General features: G+C 43.0%; 1 protein-coding gene across 1 annotated transcript in view; it reads right to left on the reverse strand.

Annotated features, from left to right (window-relative positions):
* Positions 1-1429: 1429 nt before the first annotated feature.
* The window catches only part of ttn.1 (titin, tandem duplicate 1), a 394831-nt gene continuing 381977 nt past the window's right edge, over positions 1430-14283 (reverse strand). Inside the window, 6 exon segments of the mRNA XM_051930464.1 lie at positions 1430-2805; positions 2933-3217; positions 6717-6870; positions 6963-12886; positions 12991-13584; positions 13694-13999. Of these exon segments, the coding sequence (XP_051786424.1) occupies positions 2507-2805; positions 2933-3217; positions 6717-6870; positions 6963-12886; positions 12991-13584; positions 13694-13999 (7562 nt within the window). The 3' untranslated portion in view covers positions 1430-2506.

Raw genomic sequence — 14283 nt, forward strand, 5'->3', positions numbered from 1 at the left:
TATCTATCTATCTATCTATCTATCTATCTATGGTGCCTTTCATATCTATCTATCTATTATATAGTGACTTTCATATCTATCTGTTATATAGTGCCTTTCATATCTATCTATCTATCTATCTATCTATCTATCTATCTATCTATCTATCTATCTATCTATCTATCTATCTATCTATCTATTATATAGTGACTTTCATATCTATCTATCTGTTATATAGTGCCTTTCATATCTATCTATCTATCTATCTATCTATCTATCTATCTATCTATCTATCTATCTATCTATCTATCTATCTATCTATCTATGGTGCCTTTCATATCTATCTATCTATTATATAGTGCCTTTCCTATCTAGCTATTATATAGTGCCTTTCCTATCTATCTATCATATAGAGGTTTTCTTACCCATCTCTATCGCTGTACTTTTCTTTTGTTGTGATATCCAACCCATAAGATTAAAGCTATTTGTCATGACATTTTTTTTGATTCTTGATTGCTACGAGTTGCAGACTAATAATGGAATTCAAAGGTGCAGGTCAAAAGGCTTATCTGTCATTTTGCACATTTCACCAATTTACTAGCCCTTATCCCCTAGTGATTTGTCTACATGTGCGTGTCCTAATGCTCTTGTTAGTTGCCTTTGTTGTGTTTCTTTTGTGTTTAATTTCTGTTATTTGACTTTTATGTTTTTGCATACTTTTGTCAGGGTGGTATAGAGAGCACTACATTTGTTCCTAAGGCTCGTGGTGCAGTAGTCATGTAAATATTTAGTGGACTGGAGTGTTTTGACCCTTTCTAAGTAGTTGGCTCTCATTTTTATCACTTTTTAATAACCATTATGAGGTTTCCATCTTGCTGCTCTACTTTCTCTTCTATCGTTGTCAGCTTTTTAAAGCACCCTATGATATTCAGAGTGAAGGGGGCTATGCAAGCTGTTTTTTTTCTAGATCAAGCCCATGCTTGTCCCTCAAAACTGGAAGTACATCTTCACACCAGTGATAGAGTATGAAAAGAAGCACAGGGTCCATGCCGTTGTCACTTTTAACATTGTGCTATGGGACTTTTCTACAGGTAGATCTCCATGCAGATGTCATACGAGATAAAAAACTATTTCTCACTGAGGTCAGACTGTCTACTCTTGATACTGGGGGTTGTTAATTTTTCAATTTTCAAAGTTAGGCAGAACTTACCATAACAGGCACAAATGAGGAACCAGCCCAGAGGGGGTAACCCTTCCTTGACAGGGCATTCGTTAAAGAGCTTGTCACATGACCATAGAGGGACACTAGCTTGAATATAAAGGTCTATTTTCTCACTCTGTGCCAAATTTTGTCAGTGTTTTCATGCTAGCTTTCTGATGTGTGGTGCTAGTCAAATGCAGCTGACGACCACTGACGTGAACAGAAGGTAAAATAATGAGAAGGAGACGCTTTATGGTGCAGAAACCATGCTTTATTTCAAAACAATAAAATAACAAATCCCGTGGAGGCTCAATAACATTAGAGCTACACAAATGCTAAGTGAAAGAAATCCAATCGTACTGCAGGGCACGTTCAACTCAAACGGTTTGTCATCCATCGTTCTTACACCAACATCTTCAAACCTTATTTATTTTATTCTTTTGCTGCCCTCGTAAGTGACGATGCGCAATTCTAAATCTATCAAACTAACACACATGCGGTGAATACCGCAGGAGCCTCCAGGAGATGGCACGGCTTCTGCCCAGAAGCACTCAAGCCAGCTTCATTGAGGGTATGGCCAGGAGATGTTACATTTTTTGAGCCACCTTGAGTGGTCCTGGGCCAGAGGCCGTGCACACACACACACACACACAAAAAACTGAGCATGCCGAGTGCAGGCCGCTAGCACTGGGCAGCAAAGTCTTGTGACGTCATGGTTGGTGACACAGTCGCTTGAATGGCGAGCCTTTACCTGCTGCCTACTGGAGGGTACTGGTAAGCAGCACTGAAAGCCTCGCATTCGGAATTTATGAATCTTGGTGGGGGTGCATTTTGCCCCCCCAGGATCTCTTTGGTTATAGTAGTCATCAGCAGGGAGCCTCTCTACCTGCTGAGGCATTCTTAAAAACTTCAACTTCATGTTGAGGCACAGGGTTTCTTTCCAGGTTTTCCAGGGTAGTCGTCTCCTTTCGGAAACTTTCTCCTGTCAACCAGTCAGTTTCATACGTTGCAATATTTTTAAAACGGTCACAAATTACACAAGTATAAAGCGTCCATAACCGTTCATCTCGGCTATATACATTATATACATGTCTTGGTAAAAAAAAAAAAAAAGTGGCTTATAAACACATTCAAGTCAAATGATTCATTCGTCCGGCGCGCTGTATAACAACGCTAAACCTCTAAGTATGGCATAAATTAGTGTCAAGTCAGGTACAAAAATAGATCATATTTACAAAAAAAAAAACAAAAAAAACATATGCTTTGTGGAACAATCGGTAGAAAAGAAAGAGGTAAGGCACTTGAAAACTAGGAGGACACAGTCTTCTAAATCGATCGAATGCTGATGTTGATCGTGGCCGAATCTGAGCCAAGCTCATTGGACAGCTTTAGTGTGTACAGGCCAGCGTCGTTCTCCTTCACACTGGTGATAATAAGTGTGGTCAAGTCATCAGTGGTCTCAATATGGAACCGGCCACTCTTCTCCTTGCTTGACAGCACCTCTCCTCCCCGAGACCACTGGATTTCAGGTATTGGCTCACCAGAGAAGGCGCAGGCCACAGTGAGGACCTTCCCTTTCTCAATGCTGATATCTTCGGGAAGAGCTTCAATTCTGGGTGGTGCACCTGGTTTAGAATGATGAGGAAAGTAAAGATTGAAATGTTGGAAGTAAAATCATTGCTTCATGCAGAATGGACATCTATCAGTTTATCTAAGTTTGATTTATCTCTACGACGTGCACCGCCGTCTCACCTTTCCCACCACGTCTAATCATTCTGCTAGTTGAACCTGCAGTTTGGGACAGGCTGGACATTCCCATGACACTGCTGGAGCTCATGGCTACATGGGATTCCTTCATGGAAGACATGCTAGTTTGGGACATGCTTGCAAATTTCACTTCAGTCATGCTGGAACGGCTGAACGAGGCCTCCTGCGTGGAGGCAGCCATGTGGACCGACTTGGAGGAAAAACGTTCTTGCATGCTTGCTGCCGCACTTTTCTCCAACACTACCTGTTTGACAGGTTCTTCAACCAGGGCTGTGAGAACATAGCAAACAAAGGAACATGACAACGACATGACAGGAGGCGATGTCACAGAATCATATCTACTCACGATGGGGTGTCAGACTCAGCCTCTGATATCTCGTTCGTTGTTTGTGGTCTTTTCACATGAACTCGCTGGACTGTGAGATAAGTAGAAGGCAACCCTGTGCTCACCCTTGAGTTGTGTCTGACATCCCTCTTCTCATAATCCACGTAAGAGTTGGCACAGACCATTAGAAACATCTGCTGGCCCCAGGTATTCATAGGGGTTTTGATCAAGGACTGTGTCCTGCATGGTCCATCAGGTCTGAAGAGGCTGCAGTGGACCCCACGTACTCAGTGCAGTTTTATCCTGGAGCAACTAGACAGTCAGTGGGTGTTTCTAATAGTCATCCCGAGATGCACCTCTGTAATTGCTATATATATTTGCTCAAAACAGAACCAACCTGGGTTGCTCATCTCAGTTTACTGGCCATAAGAACCAGAAAAGGTTTTCACAAAAAGAGGCCTTTCAGCCCCAGCATAGCTAATGTGTCCAAGATCAGGCTGGGATTTGAGAATCTCCTCTTGTTCAGATATCTACAATTCTGTGGGTGAAGTAATACTTTCTACCATTTGTGTGAAATTTGAACTTCATGTATCTCTTCAAAACACAGGCTGCTGGACCTAACATGGAATTCTAAACTGTAGGGCATGTTGTTAGAGGCTTTACCCACACCAAACAAACCTATTTGCATTGGACTGGTAATGTCCCACCCTAGATGGGGCTCTAGTTCAGCGGTTTTTGACCATTTTGACTAGAGCAGCAGAAAACTGAGAAGATCTTTACAGACCAAGGAGATGGAGTATACAATAAAATTATTTATTCTATATCATAATGAGAAGTACATTAGCGATGAAGATGGAACCGCCAGGCAAGACGAAAAGAGGAAGGCCAAAGAGGAGGTTTATGGATGTGGTGAGGGAGGACATAAGGGCACTGGGTGTGGCAGAAAACAATGTAAAAGACGGGGATAGATGGAGACAGATGATCAGCTGTGGCAATGCCTAAATGGCAGCAGCCGAAAGAAGAAGATTCTGGATCATAATTGGTCCAACAATTTTGTTAATATAGTATGTTCTCACTCAAAACACAAAGCTATAATTTCGTACATTTTGCTTATATGCTCCGACAGAATATAAACTTTAGGAATGTTAAAAACTAGTTCCAATATCTGAAACTTCAGATTCATATTCTACTGCTTTCAAAAAGTGAAAACGTGTTTTCTAATTAACTTTGGTCTGTTCATTGAAAAGTTTAAAAATATCATTGTTTTTAGAGACAAATAAATGCTTTGGCGAATGATAACATGACTCATTTTGGGGTTGAGTGAAAACCTATTTGTAAAAAATGAACTAAGGAAAATTTAAAGATCACCTGAAGTAGTCCTAATTTGCAGTGTGTGGAAACGATGTTTTAAACTGAAATATTTGTTTAATGAGGCAGAACACAGTAACACCAGTACAATGTTCCTGTTGAATGATGGTTACAAAAAGATGGCAATAAATAAAAGATTATTTATGTTTTATTTGTGAGAAATTAAAATAATGAAAACCTCACTAAAATAGTAACAGCATACAATCGTAGAAGCCAGAGATCTACTTGTAAACTAAACTAACAGAACAAATTTAACAGAAACTAATTGTAAAACTGAAATAATTATTCTCTAAACTAAAAATTATTAGAAGCTTCCCACAAAAGCAACCGCAAACAAATGACTACCATAACTCAATGAAAATGAAAGAGTGAACAATGAAAGGGTAAAGACAAAGTTCCATTCTTGGAATGAGAAGGTGGAGAATGTGTCGGAGAAACTTGTGTTGAGCCAGGTGATTCTGTTGGCCATCAAAGGATTTTTCATGTCCAATAATTCCAGAATTAGAGATTAAATTAAAAAAAAAAATGTACACAAGCTATTGTTCACATTGGCTAAAAACATGGCCTGAGAATTCACTGATTTTTTGCGGACCAGTGATTAGGAAACACTGCTGTAAGTCCATGTCAAGGAGAACAATTTAGCCTAGCCTTGGAAGGACAACCTGAGACTCTGGAGGAGACTTTATTGCAGAACGGTACCCTCATCACCTTGCCAGGTCTGAGAAAGTATGAGCAAGAGGTTGTTTTGAGCAGATATAACTTGCATGTCAGGATAAATGCGATGAGTGCAAGCATATGTGGACATGTGGTCATCTCCACAGCAAACTTTCCTCAGGTGCTTGCACTCTTGCACATGAGCAGCAGGGCTCTCAGATGTCCCATGTTGCCCATCTGCTTGATTTTCATGCTCTGCTAGTAAGTGCAGATGATCCATCAAATACCAGAGCATTATGGAACTTGTGTATTGACATCTGGCATCATACCAAGAACTGTGACAGGGATTTCCTCTTGTGTGAGTTCACAGGGATGGGATTGCACTCAGTGGCAGAAAGCCTCTAGAGCAGCTAGATACCATCACAGACATGCTGGTTTTGGCTTCCTTTCTAAGACAGTTGTCCACAACTGCTGGTTACTTACTATGTTAGACTGATGCTGCAAATCCATATGGGTCAGATATTAGCTGGTGCTCAGTTAGTAAATGTGCTGGCGGAATAGAAGCATCATGGTAGCATGAAACGTGAAAACAAATAGGTGGGAAATGCAGATTGGCATGGGCTTGTTAGAAAGTTGCTCATTCTCCTGCCATTTATTAGTGCTAGTATGGCAGATGTGACTTCAAGGGGTGAGAGAGGTTAGGAGCGCGCGCTGATACAGCGCATTGCCGCACCCACCACATGACAAACACAGCTCAGGATCCCAGATTAGCACCCGAGTGCAGCCATGCAACGGGTGGCACCTCAGCACCACACTAGTTCAGATGGAATGGAACCACTGGGAGTTATTTTTTTTTAATGGTGACTGGAGTGGCAATTCTGCCACCAACCCCCAGGTTTTTCCCTGTAGGTTGGAGGGCCTCCATGCAGGGCTGGATACAGATTAACATCATACCCAGGACGGTGAAGGGGTGAATGAGTCAAAATGAAATTGTTTCTTCGTAAACTTGTCAGTAGCCATTCAGGTCCTTAGTAAATGTCATGTAAAGGATGAGCAGAGACAGAAGTCCGTAGCAGGGGGTGTAAAGATGTCACCGCTCTTTCAGAGAGCAGCATTTGGTGTCCCCTGGGCTGAGGTCATGTGCCTTCACTTTAGCTGGCTGCCCATTTGTACAGCAGTCATGCTGACAGTGATGTCGTTGGGTCGGCCCATTGAATAAGCACTTATTATCATGCAAGCTACATGCAGGAGCTTCGGTTCTTTGTATGACGTCTTATGATGCCAATACCACTGCCCTTAATGCTTGTTTATTTCCATTTTTTCAAAAACTCATTCCAATAAAATTCAAGTTTCTTCTTTATAAATGTTTACAAACTTGGAATGCATTACAGTTGAACTAAAGAATAGAGTAGAACAACTTACCAAGCACATTTAGGGATGCAGTAGCAGAGCACTGTCCGTGCACATTTTTAGCGGTTATGGTGTATTTTCCACTATCTGTAATGGCAGCACTCAGAATTTCCAGCGTGTAGGTGTTTTTGGTGCGGCTCAGTTTTATATTGCGATCCACAGAGATCTGAAATGTAAAAGATAAGTTTAGCAATGGTTTGGAAGAACTCTGACATTTATTTAGTCATTTATTCATTTGTTTATTTGGAGGCCACTTACCGTAATGTTGTCTTTAAGCCACTCCACGTCTGGAGAGGGCTCTCCAGAGATCTCACAGATAAACTTGACACTCTGCCCTTCATTGATGTTCTGAGATTTAGGTTGTATGACAAAAGCAGGAGCGGTGGAAACTTTGCGGGTGACAGTGATGTCAAACTGACACTTGACAAGACCATGCTCAGTTTTCGCCTCACAGGTGATGATCCCTTCAGCTTTCTTGCTGACCTTCTTAATGGTTAGGGTGTGGTCTTCTCCAGATATTCCATATCTATAATCCTCTGAATTAAGGATCTCTACTCCATTAAGAATCCATTTCACTGTGGAGGCTCCAGGAATGTTGGCTTTCAAGGTTACCCTCTGACCATCAGACACTGTCAGCTGAGAGCGACTTGTCCTTGTTTCTTGATACAATGACTTAGTCTCCTCATATACCATTTCCTTTTTGACTACCTTCTCCTTAATCTCAGATTTCTGTTCCATTGATGTTAAAGATTTCTTGTGCACGGCAAGTCCTCGAGCCTCCTCTGCAGAGGCCAAGGCCTTTGATTCTTTGTACATGGTGATGCTGGAATAAATTGCTTTGAAAGCTTGGCCCACAAAGGCGAATGACGTTCTGGAAGATCCACCTTCTCCCACAATTTCGCATGAGTATTCACCCTGGTCAGTTTCCGAGAGGCTGAAAATGGTGAGATTGTAGTTCCCATCAGCAGAGTAATGGAACTGATGGTGGCTGCTCTCAGTCAGCTTCTTGCCATCCTTGTACCAGATGACTTCTCTCACATTCAGGAGTGTGCTTTCAGCAGCACAGGAAAACTTCACTTTGTCCTCCACTGCCTCAGCTTTCAGCAATTTGACAATTTTTGGAGGAGCAAGGGGGGGAATCTGTATTCCTTCTCCAGCGGCAGTTTTAGCAGGTGGTGGAGATTTAAGTCTTCGGGGAGATACAAGTGGTTCTGGTGACTTTACTCGTTTCGGAGATTTAACTGAATCTGGTTTCACATGAGGCTCTGGAGACTTCACCCGGGCTGGAGATGTAAGGGCCTTCTCCTTTGCAGATGTCTTTCGGATTGTTAGAGTAAATTGTGCCTCCTGTTTTCCTTCTGCATTTTCCACTACTACTGTATAACTGCCTTCATCAGATGATTCAACAGATGTAATCTCAAAAGTAGACTTATACTGTGTTGTTGTCACCCTGTGGCGTTTGGAGGTCACAATGGTTTTGCCAGCATGTAGCCATGTCACAGTAGGTGCTGGCTCCCCATCAATATCACAAGTAAATCTGGCTGCATCTCCTTCTGAAACTGTGATGGACTGAGGTTTAGTAAGGATTCTGGCGGGCAAGGTGGTCTTCACTTTCTCGTGGATAGCCTTCTCTTCAACCACCAGGGCCTTAACTTTCTTCTCCTCATACTTGGCCTCGCTGATTTCTGTCTTTGTTTCTTTTATCTCAAGAGTTGTCTCAGAGGATGTTGTTTTCTTTATTTTAGACACATGGTAGAAATCTGTTTTTGTTATGTCAGGGACAAGTTGCACGGGTGGTTCCTCATCCTTGCGACGAGAAGAGTAAGATGAATATTCCCCTCCAGCTACATCAAGTGTGGCATAGTCAGAAGCATCACCCTTGTAGTTGGAGCAGCAGACACGGTACGTTCCAGTGTCTTCTTTCTGGCAGTCTACAACTTCTAGGGTCAGAACACCACTCATGTTGGTGAAGCGGTATTTGCTACTTTCCTCAATCTCTCTTCCATTATGGCACCATTTTATTTCAGGTGCTGGCTTGGACTGGACATTTAAAGTGAATCTGGTGGTTTGACCAGAAGGCACACGGTGAGACCTCATCCTTAGTGTTATGCGTGGAGCATGATCAAGACTAAATGGCTGCTGGCTGACAACTTCATATTTCCTCTCTGCTTTCAAAGCAGCTTTCCTTGATTCATATCTGGAGAAGATGTCAAATCTTGCTGTCCTCTCGAATCGGGAAACAGAGCGCTCACTAGATACAGGACTGGGAGAGCGTGGCCGGGTTCGTTCTGGGGTGGGAGATCTTCGTTCTGTTACTTCTGTCTCGATTTCAACAGCTGCTGGTCGTGTGCGAGGCTTTATTAGTTCAGATACGGGACGCATTAGCTCAATATATGTTGGTGACAGTGAGCGCCGCCTTCTGAGCAAATGTGAGACAGATGGGGACTTGGTGCGAACTTCTTTTATTTCAGTGCCCTCTACAGTTTCTCCACTAACATACACAACTTCTCTCTCTCTTCTAGACACCCGTGTCTTTTCTTCTTGTTCAATACGCTTCATTTCACTTTTGTATGCAGCAAGTCTTTGTGTGGTAGTAACAGGACGGAGGAGCTCCTCGTCTTCCTTATCTTCAAACACTCTCTGCTTCTGCCTTGGAGGTCTGTATACGACCTTGTCATAGCGCTCACGGAGGTCAGCATAGCTTGGACCGGCTTCATATTTTGATGGTATGCGATATGTTGTGTATTTGGAAACTTCCTCCTCTTCCTCCTCACTGTCTTCAAGGGCTACTCTGGCTCTTGGTGAAGGATGACGCAACGATGATAACTCAAAGCGGACTGGACTGCGACTGGGAGGAGAGGCAGAGAAGCCGAGTTCAAGCTCTTCTTCCAAGCGTAGTCTTTCCTCCTCTGTACGCTTCATTGACAAATAGTCAGCAACTGGCAGCAACAGCTCTTCATCAGACAGGTCTCCCAGGGACCTTCTTCTCGGTCTGTAATAAAGTTCATAATCAGGAGATGGTGTCCTAAGTCGTGCAGGTCTCACAACCTCCAGATCATCTTGGGAGATCTTTGGAATGCGCCACTTAGGCTTGTACTGGTCAGTAAATCGTGGCAGAGGCATGACATAGAACTGTTCCCACCTCGAGAGGCGAATACGTTTTGGTCGCTTATGAACAATTCTCTCCATGGGCTCTGGCATTTCATATTGGTCACGCAGCTTTTTGTACCATTTCATGTCTGAGAGAGGAACAAATTGTTTAATCTCTGGGTCCTCTTCCAGGACAGTTGGTGCATGCGCACGTGGCTCTGGGATATCATATGGCATTCTGAGCCTCTTCTCCTCCTCTCGCTTTTTCTTTTCTTCTTTGGAGATTTCGTACTCGCCCTTGACATGTTTTGTGCTTACAGCTGGCTTATACAGAATTGCAGCTTCTCTTAATGCCTGCTGTGCTACAGGAGTGAGGGGCACAGCCTCTACTCCAGCAAGGATTTCAGCCATTCTTAAAGTCTTGTCGATTTGCTTCTGTACATGCTCCTGTCTTTCGTCCTCACTCTTGTACTCCCGTTTCTTATACGTAATGCGTTCCACCTTCAGATAGGCCTGACAGCTAGTAGATCCAGCTGAGTTGGTAGCTGTGACTCTGTATGTACCAGAGTCTTCAGGAAGTGTGTCACGGATATGAAGCACATAGTAATCTAAGCCCTCGTGAACAACTTCAACTTGTGGGCCGAATGCTAATAGAGTGCCATCCTTCTCCCATTTCAGGGATGGAACTGGTGTTCCAGAGACCCTCACCTCAAAGCGGACACTCTGCCCTTCTTGACATTCTGCATTTGCAAGCAAGCGTTTGAACATTGGCCTCATTGTGTTATCAATTACGACTGGGTGAGGTACAACAGTCAGCCTTGCCTTACAGCTGTCTTCACCAAACCTGTTCCTTGCTAAAACAGTGTATTCTGCATCATCTTCTGGCTGAAGATTGTGAATGATCAGCTGATACAGACCTTTGTCAGTTTCAAAAGTGTATTTCTTATCATCATCACCTGGTTTGATTCTCTGTCCAGACTTCAGCCAGGTTACGCGAGGCTCTGGATGGACAGTGATGGTCACTCCAAACCGTACATTTTCACCAATGTAGGCAGTGCGATTGAACAAAGGCAGAGTAAACTCTGGTGGCCTTTCAAGAAGCCTGGAAGTATCTATACGGCGCTTCACTTTCTTCACAGTGCGTCCCAGGAAGTATTCACGATAATCTCTGACCCCAGAGACAAACAGCTCTGCATAGGAGCTGTCCTCTCCATAGTCATTGACTACTTTGCATCTGTAGGTTCCATCATCAGATCTGTTAATATCCTTTACATATATGGTGGCGACGCCATCTTGATAGCTAATCTCATATTTGTCACTGCTCTCAAGCTGTCTCACTCCATAGTACCAGGTCACTTCTGTTGACTGATCATAGTTCTCAATCTTGCACACATATTTGGCATGACCACCTTCTTCAGAACTAGTGTGTAGAACCTGTCCTGAAAGCGGGCCAATTTCTATTGGAGCAACTTTGACTTTGCCTACAGTGACTCCTCTCTGACTTCTAATAGCTCCACCTGAAGCAATACGGGCTGCTGAAACAACTACGTTCCACTCCTTCTTAACTAGGGTTTGGTAGTACCGTCGGTGTCTCAGAGTCTTAATGGATTTTGTGCTGATCTTCTCTGTCTTTTGCTTGAGCCAAGGATGTTCAAGGGCTTCAGCAGCTGTCATACGAGGCTTGCGCTCTTTCACCAAGAGACGATCAATAAAGTCAAGTGATTCTAGGCTCACCTCTTTAAATACTTCATCATCAAAACTGTACTCAGCATTACAAATGTTTTCAATTGTCTGCTGATTGGTCTCAGCAATGAATGGGTTAAGACCACTGAGCAACACATAGACAAGAGTACCGACTGACCACATGTCAGTGACAGAGCTGACCATATCATGTAGATGGATCTCAGGAGCACAGTACTCGGGTGCGGTGAACTGAATTCTCAAGTTATCACCTGGTTTCAGTCGTCGGGCTTGGCCTAACTCGATGATCTTAACGAAACTGCTCTTTCTTGTAGTGTAAACAATGTTCTCGGGCCTGATATCAAAGTGTCCCACACTCTGGCTGTGCAAATATTCCAGTCCTTCGCACACTTGCCGAATGTATGTAACAATTTCCCTTTCGTTAAGATCAAAGCCTGTAGTATTCAAGCGTTCAAAGATGTCCACACCCGAAATGAACTCGAATATCATGACCAGTTCCTCAAGGCTATCAAATGACTCGTGGAGATATAGGAAGCTCCTGTGGCGAGCAATGTTAAAGGTTGCAATCTCCTTCTTTATCAAAGCCTGATCAGCACCCTTCACTTTGGCAAATTTGGCCATGAAGGTCTTCTTGGAGCTGACTTCAACACAACGATGAACAATGCCAAACTGACCACGGCCCAGTTCTTCAGCGATCATGTACTTGTTGTGTAGTTCTTTGGTGGATGAGTGAGGTGCTTTGCTTGATGGTATTTGCCTTGTCTCATCAACCTCTTCATCGTAATTAAGCATTCTTGTTTTATCTTCCTTTGTGACAACAGGATCAGTTGGTTCAGATGGCTGACTCTGGCCAAATTTGTTTTCGGCAATCACACGGAACTGATAGCTTGTCTTGCCAAACAGATTAATAACTGTGTAGTGTGTGTCACGTGCCTGGGCAACACGGATCCATCTTTCAGCGGTGGTGGCACATTTTTCAATGATGTAGTTAGTAACTTTACTTCCTCCATCGTTGGCTGGAGCACTCCAGGTCAGTGTCACAGAATCCCTTGATATGTCACTAGCTTTGATTCCTCTTGGTGGATCAGGTACATCTGCAACATCCAATTCAACAGTTTGCTGGTCAATGCCGAACCTGTTCTTGGCACAGACAATGTAGAAACCAGCATCCTTTCTGTCTACTCCGTTGGGGAAAACAAGTGAGGTGAATGATCTTGTAACAATAACTTGGAAGTGACCATTGTTATCAATAAGATCTTGTCCCTTCTGCCAGGTAATTACTGGATCAGGCCGTCCACTGAAAGGAATCTTAATGCTGACCACTTCTCCTCGAAGGGCGTGGACAGCTCCCATACCTTCCAGATGCTTTGGAAGGTGAATCTTGGCAGGAACTATACAAAAAAATTAAATAAATAAACAAAGTTGAATGAATCTAAAAAACATCAAAACAAAGTATGCAAAATACCACAGGCAGAAAGAGCATTTTTTTTCTTACCTTCCACAACCAAGGAGACAGTAGCTGAAATTGATCCTCCTTGGTTGGTGGCCCTGACCTGGTACACAGTAGAGTCATCTTCCGTAACCGCTGTGATGACGAGTTGGTAGTATCCTCCTTTGAATTCTTGGATTTTGACTTTCTCTCCATCAGGCATTATTTCTTTGCCTTGTTTGAACCATTTCACCACGGGCTTGGGATGTCCCACAATCTTTACCACAAAGGTAGCATTGCTCTTGTACTTCACGTTCAGGTTTCTCAGTTCTTCTTTGAACTGTGGTGCCCGAATAGCTACATCTGACTTTGGAATAATGGGTTCAGAGATTTCACTCCAGTCGCTTTCACCTCCAAGGTTCTCACATTTCACACGGAACTCGTATTCCAAGCCTTCAATCAGGCCCTTAACAGTATACACGGTTTCATGGATCTCCTCAGTTGTCACAGCAATCCATTTGTTCTGTTTCTTTTCACGCTTCTCAAGATAGTAGTTTCTAATCTTTGCACCTCCATCGCTGGCAGGAGGTTTCCAGGAAACAACACATGAATCCTTTGTTATTCCAGTTACCACTGGAGTGTGTGGAATTCCAGGTTTCTCTGTATAAAACAGAACAATGAATATTTACACATGTACTGTATATATAAATTCAGGCATCTAAATGAGAAGTAGAATACACCGTGCATTATACATTCTTATTATACTCACCAAATGGACTCTTAATAACAACAATTGAAGGTATCTCCAGAGTTTCGCTGATACCAAACTGGTTCTGTGCAGACACTCTGAAATAGTAGCCTGCATTTTCTGTAAGGTTCACAATTCTGCAAGATGTGCCAGAAATTGCTGAGGAGACAAGGTGCCACTGCTCTCCTTCCTTAGCCTCACGTTTCTCAACAATGTAGTTGGTAATCATAGCGCCACCATCATCACTTGGTGGTTTCCAGCTAATTACAACTGAGTTCTTCAACAGGGCATCCACCACAATTGGTCCTTCAGGGATGCTGGGTTTATCTGGAAAATACATGCATATTCAGTTAACATATCTGCTCAGTCCCAGAGAAGCAGATGTGTTTCATTGTTTTCTACATTACCATTTAAAACTAGAAATATGTAACTACATGAAAGGCAAGATTCAGCAAGCTAGACAGAAATATGCATGGACTAGCTGAGGTAGGAAAATTTAGGACCCAGGCTTAGGTCTAATGAAATCAACACATGGGGGAATGCTTTGGAATTATGTTTGTCAGAAGCTTCAGTTCTCCACCACAAAATATCATGTAGGGCTTTATTGTGTG

The sequence above is a fragment of the Erpetoichthys calabaricus genome, chromosome 8 (assembly GCF_900747795.2).
Source record: "Erpetoichthys calabaricus chromosome 8, fErpCal1.3, whole genome shotgun sequence".
In the NCBI taxonomy this organism is placed as follows: domain Eukaryota; kingdom Metazoa; phylum Chordata; class Cladistia; order Polypteriformes; family Polypteridae; genus Erpetoichthys; species Erpetoichthys calabaricus.